This window comes from Sinocyclocheilus rhinocerous, unplaced genomic scaffold, assembly GCF_001515625.1.
Source record: "Sinocyclocheilus rhinocerous isolate Xijiao unplaced genomic scaffold, SAMN03320098_v1.1 scaffold13, whole genome shotgun sequence".
In the NCBI taxonomy this organism is placed as follows: domain Eukaryota; kingdom Metazoa; phylum Chordata; class Actinopteri; order Cypriniformes; family Cyprinidae; genus Sinocyclocheilus; species Sinocyclocheilus rhinocerous.
Window position 1 is genome coordinate 129,267 of NW_015627542.1, and position 5,002 is coordinate 134,268.

The 5,002-nt window shown below is 34.5% G+C and overlaps 1 protein-coding gene across 2 annotated transcripts in view; it reads left to right on the forward strand.

Annotated features, from left to right (window-relative positions):
• The first annotated feature begins 734 nt into the window (after positions 1-734).
• The window catches only part of LOC107730483 (cathepsin D), a 10,392-nt gene continuing 6,124 nt past the window's right edge, over positions 735-5,002 (forward strand). Inside the window, exons 1-5 of one of the 2 annotated variants that reach the window (XM_016541331.1) lie at positions 735-967; positions 1,930-2,086; positions 3,134-3,257; positions 3,999-4,117; positions 4,217-4,416. In XM_016541331.1, the coding sequence (XP_016396817.1) occupies positions 906-967; positions 1,930-2,086; positions 3,134-3,257; positions 3,999-4,117; positions 4,217-4,416 (662 nt within the window). In that variant the 5' untranslated portion in view covers positions 735-905. The remainder of the gene's footprint in view (positions 968-1,929; positions 2,087-3,133; positions 3,258-3,998; positions 4,118-4,216; positions 4,417-5,002) is intronic. The other variant, XM_016541336.1, reaches the window with a different exon arrangement.

Genomic DNA, 5,002 nt, shown 5'->3' on the forward strand with positions numbered 1-5,002 from the left:
AATGGACAAATGAATAGACATTTACATTATTTTTTATTTAATTCATGTTATAAAATGTAGTTAAATAAAACAATAAATCATCTTTAAATTGGAAAATAAACTGACCTTCAAAATTGACTGTTTAATTCATGTTTTTAAATGTAGTTAAACAAAACAATAAAATGACAATATAATAATTTAAGGTGTACATTTTAAATGTAATTTAGAAACTAAATAAATATTAAATTACATTAAATAAACAAGGTCTATTAATTTGTCCGTCTAAAAGGGGTTAATTTATTTACATTTTTTGTTTGAATTACTAAACTGATAACTTATTCCTTAATTTTTATTTAAAATGTCTCTCCTAGTCCTCCATAGTTTTAGCCTATGCAATGTGTATGTAAATTTATAACTAAATTTAAGGTTAAGTTAATTCAAATGATCAGGACCAGTGTCAACCAAGTCAGCACCATTTCATTACAACTGGATCTTTAATATAAATATAAATATTTTAGTTGTACTTAGCAATGTGTATTAATATATATATATAGGCCTATACTGATATATTTAATTTGCTCCTATATTTAGACTATACTACATATATTTAACATTTTGATTAAATTAAAATGTGATTAATTTGATTTATTTACATTTATTACATACACAAAGTAATTAGATTAATTACCAATAATCTAATAACCATTTCCCCAGAACCTTTATTCAACCTCTGATTGCGCAGAAACCAGCGCAGCCTTGACGTTCTTCAAAGCACCATCACAAGACTGTGAGCAAAAGTTGCTCGGCAGCACCATCGCGTCAGCTGACTGCAGCAGTTTGTCCTACATATCAGATCACTCAACAACACGTTCAACACATCGATACTACTCCTCCGATGCGTTAACAGGTCCTGACGGCTCGCCAACATGAGAATCGCCTGTCTGCTGCTAGCTGCTGCCTTTTTCTGGACGTCCGACGCGATTGTACGGTAAGGTCGAACAAACAAACTTAACAACAACGGCAACACAATAACCACGCGATCTTTCTTGTTCTTTCACGTGGGTGGTATATTGTAGTCTAGACTGTTTTAATAAAATTGCATCCAGTAATTTAAACAAATAATAGCTGTCTTTTAAAACTTAGTGCGTTTTCTACCGTTATATATATATTTTTGCGTATAAAAATGCTGTCTAGGTAGGCAGCCTCGCAGGTTTTGAGACACAGCCCTTGTGTGGACGATAATAAGCATCCAGAGGTTGTTGTAAGTCTCCCACTAGACAAAGAGACAACGTTTGTGACTCCGCAGAAACTAAGAGCTGTTTATAGATCAGTATGAAGGGCCCTTTAAAATTCAACCTTTAGAAACCCTGTTTAGTGCACTTAAGCTGATAGATCTCACCTCAGCTGGCTCCAAAACACGTGGATAATGTGTATTTATATCAGTTACACAAGGTCATTAATCACTTGATTTTAGTCCTTATGGTGGAAGCCCTTTGTTTCCTTCTTGCTTTTGGTTTGAATGTTAGAAACTGACCTGATTTGTCTGTTTTGAAGTTGACACACATACTGAGTTTGACTCCCCACCCTATCAAAGTCCAAAACAGCAGATTTTTTCATATACATGCAATGAGTGCGTAATTAAATCAAGTAATTCATTTATTTATCATTTTATATATTGTTGCAAGTATGCATAGCCAGCAATTGACAACATTTTTACCCAGCTTACATTGTTTAGCCTTTTCCCAACACATTTCAAATCAAATGACATTGCAATGTCTATAAATACAAAATAGAACTTGAGTTCATCATAATGAAGTGGGTGGAAATGAACTTTGACTCACTTTTAGAATGAGAATGTTTGTAGTTTGCTGCAGGTGGTTTGGTTATGCCTGCAAGATAACTGAACTGTGCACACTTTGTTGATGTTTCTGTGTCTGTTTTTCTCTCCAGGATTCCTCTACAGAAGTTTCGCTCCATCAGACGGACACTGAGTGACTCTGGCAGAGCTGTAGAGGAGCTTGTGGCCAGTTCTGCATCCTTGAAATACAACCTGGGCTTCCCAGCAAGTAATGGTCCTACTCCAGAAACCCTGAAGAACTACCTTGATGTGAGTACTGGTTGTAAATGTCATTTCCTGTGTAGGGTGACTGTGGTTTGTAATCCACATTAATCTTGCACACTGAATTACAGTAAATGGCCCCTAATCATTTACCAAACATCACTGGTTGGCCAGTTTATTCTTTTTCTCAGATGATCTCTAATTTGAGCATGGTAGTATAGTAAATCAGTTAATTTGCTGTCAGAGGCACGTAAATGTCTGTGCTCTTTTAGACCGCAGAGGTTACACAAAGCTGTACATCCAGGAAGTTGCAAAAATGAGGACAAGCATTTGTTATAGTTTAACCTACAATCCTTTTGCTTAATCATGTCATGTGATTAATAAATTCCACTATGTCGGCAAGTTGAAATGTGACTGACAGTAGGAAAAAGTGAACTTGAAACCTGTTCTGTTGTTATTCAGCAAAAAAAAACGGTGCTTGTCCGTTTCCTGTCATAAGCTGTAATGGACAGCATGATGGTGTGTTTGACTGTGTCAGACAGCTGGTCATGAGATTGTTTGTCATGCTTCTGAAACAACAGGCCACAACAATCCTCTTTGGCAATAAGCAGCTGATATTATTGCCAGTCATAGTTTTGTAAACAAGCTTAGGTAATTGATGCAAGTTCTTTGGGCTGAAAGATCTCATAAATTTTTGAATGATATACATTATGATTAAAGAAAAGGATTTGTCTTATTTTCTTTCTTTCTTGTTCTTTTTTTAAAATCTTTTGAAGTCAATTAATGTTACAAAATGTTACATTTGTTGCCGTTAGTTTGTTTTCTTAAAGGTCATTATAAATTGGAATATCAGTAACTCTTTAAAAAATGGGATGTTTAGTAAGGAATTAACCTTGACATTTATTGAATTAAAAAAAATAATAATTCTGAGATTTGAGTTCACAGTGAAACCAAAATCTCCATAACAAGCAATATTTGTAGACCTAAGATTTATTTTTTCTGAAGACCTAGTAATTCTAAACTTGTGAGAAAAAAAGTTTTAGACAGTCTGTTATGGCGCTGAATTTTGAATGATTCGAGGGTTTTTGTTTACAGGCTCAGTACTATGGAGAGATCGGTCTTGGCACTCCTGTCCAGACCTTCACTGTGGTGTTTGACACGGGATCCTCCAACCTGTGGGTGCCCTCAGTCCACTGTTCCCTGACTGACATTGCCTGCTGTAAGTCCACAGAGAGCCTAGGCATTTTAAGATCTTTTGAATTATTAACTGTATACACACTCGCGCACACAATTTCATTTTGAGGTATTTATATGAAGTTAATCATGGTCTAGTGCCAATAAATAATAAAAAATACAAAAACAACTAAATTTTGATCATTTATTGGCATTAGACCATGATTAACTTCATGAAAATTCTTCAAAATGAATTCTTCATAAAACAAGATGACGAAAGGCCAAATGTTGCTCAACTTTGTTTGTGGCCTGTTTGCAGTGAACCGGTAGCATGTTTGTTCCTGTAATCTGAACAAGAACATGTCAGTGATTATCTCACCCTTTCAGACTAGTTGGGTGCATTTAACTCTTGCAGTTAAGGAGTCTTGCCTCAGTGACTGTCTTAAGTGCTTTACTTGGTGTGAAGAATTGGTTATTTCTGTATGTTTAGTCAAATTTATATGTAAAGTACTATGTATACTTTTTACCTAACACTCTTTAGAAATTAATTTTTACAAAAAAACAACCTGAGTGCCTACACTTAATATATAATTGAAAACATTTAAACGTACAAATTTAGATTTAAAACATTATTCAATTAAGTGCTGTTCTTCTGCTAGAGGATAAAGGCCCTGGCATGTAAAATAAGATTAATAATTGGTCTCTGTGAATGTTACATACAGTAGTTATATCAGCATGATACATACTTTTAATTTGTTTTTTATTATAATTTTTTAAAACCCTGTAGTGCTTCATCACAAGTACAATGGGGGCAAGTCAAGCACCTATGTGAAGAACGGGACTGAATTTTCCATACAGTATGGTTCCGGAAGCTTGTCTGGTTATCTCAGCCAGGACACATGCACGGTAAGAAGCAACAAGTAACAAGTCTATTTTTTTTTTGTTTGTTTGTTTGTTTTGTCACCTCAAATGGTGAAAGAAACCGATCTGTTACTTCTCTGTTAGATTGGGGATATTGTGGTTGAGAAGCAGATATTTGGAGAAGCTATCAAACAGCCAGGAGTGGCCTTCATCGCAGCCAAGTTTGATGGTATTCTCGGCATGGCTTATCCTCGCATCTCCGTGGATGGGGTTCCTCCTGTTTTTGACATGATGATGAGCCAGAAGAAAGTGGAGAAAAATATTTTCTCTTTCTATTTGAACAGGTACATACATTTATTTAGGTAATCTTCATCTGTCTCAGGATTTTATGAAATAAATAATTACATGACGGTCTATCACAAACATCCATTACATGCAGTTGTAACTAGGGCTGTCACGATTATGAAATTTGGCTGACGATTAATTGTCTAAAAATAGTCACGGTTGTTGCGATTAATTGTCTGATTTAGGGCTTTGGCGATTATGACGATTATCATGATTAATTGTCTGTTTTTTTTTATGGCTTTCATTACATAATTGTGATTAATTTAAGGGTTCAGTAAATAATTATGATGTTATCGTTTAATCTTTTTTGAGTTATTATTTTGCAGTGTAAGATTACATAGAGTATTCCAAATTCTAAGAATCGGTCAATACCGATCCAACACTGCGCTATTTTTTTTTTTTCTACACCACTACAGAATATCAATACTGTGTTTGTGGAACTAATGGTCACTCTTTTTTAAACCCTTTGTTAAACACAATCCACTAAATACTCACTTCCTCATTACAGAGAAAAACTACAATTGAATAAAAATATATAAGCTATTAAATTAAACTAGCTGACTGTATAATTTAGCAGCAAAAACA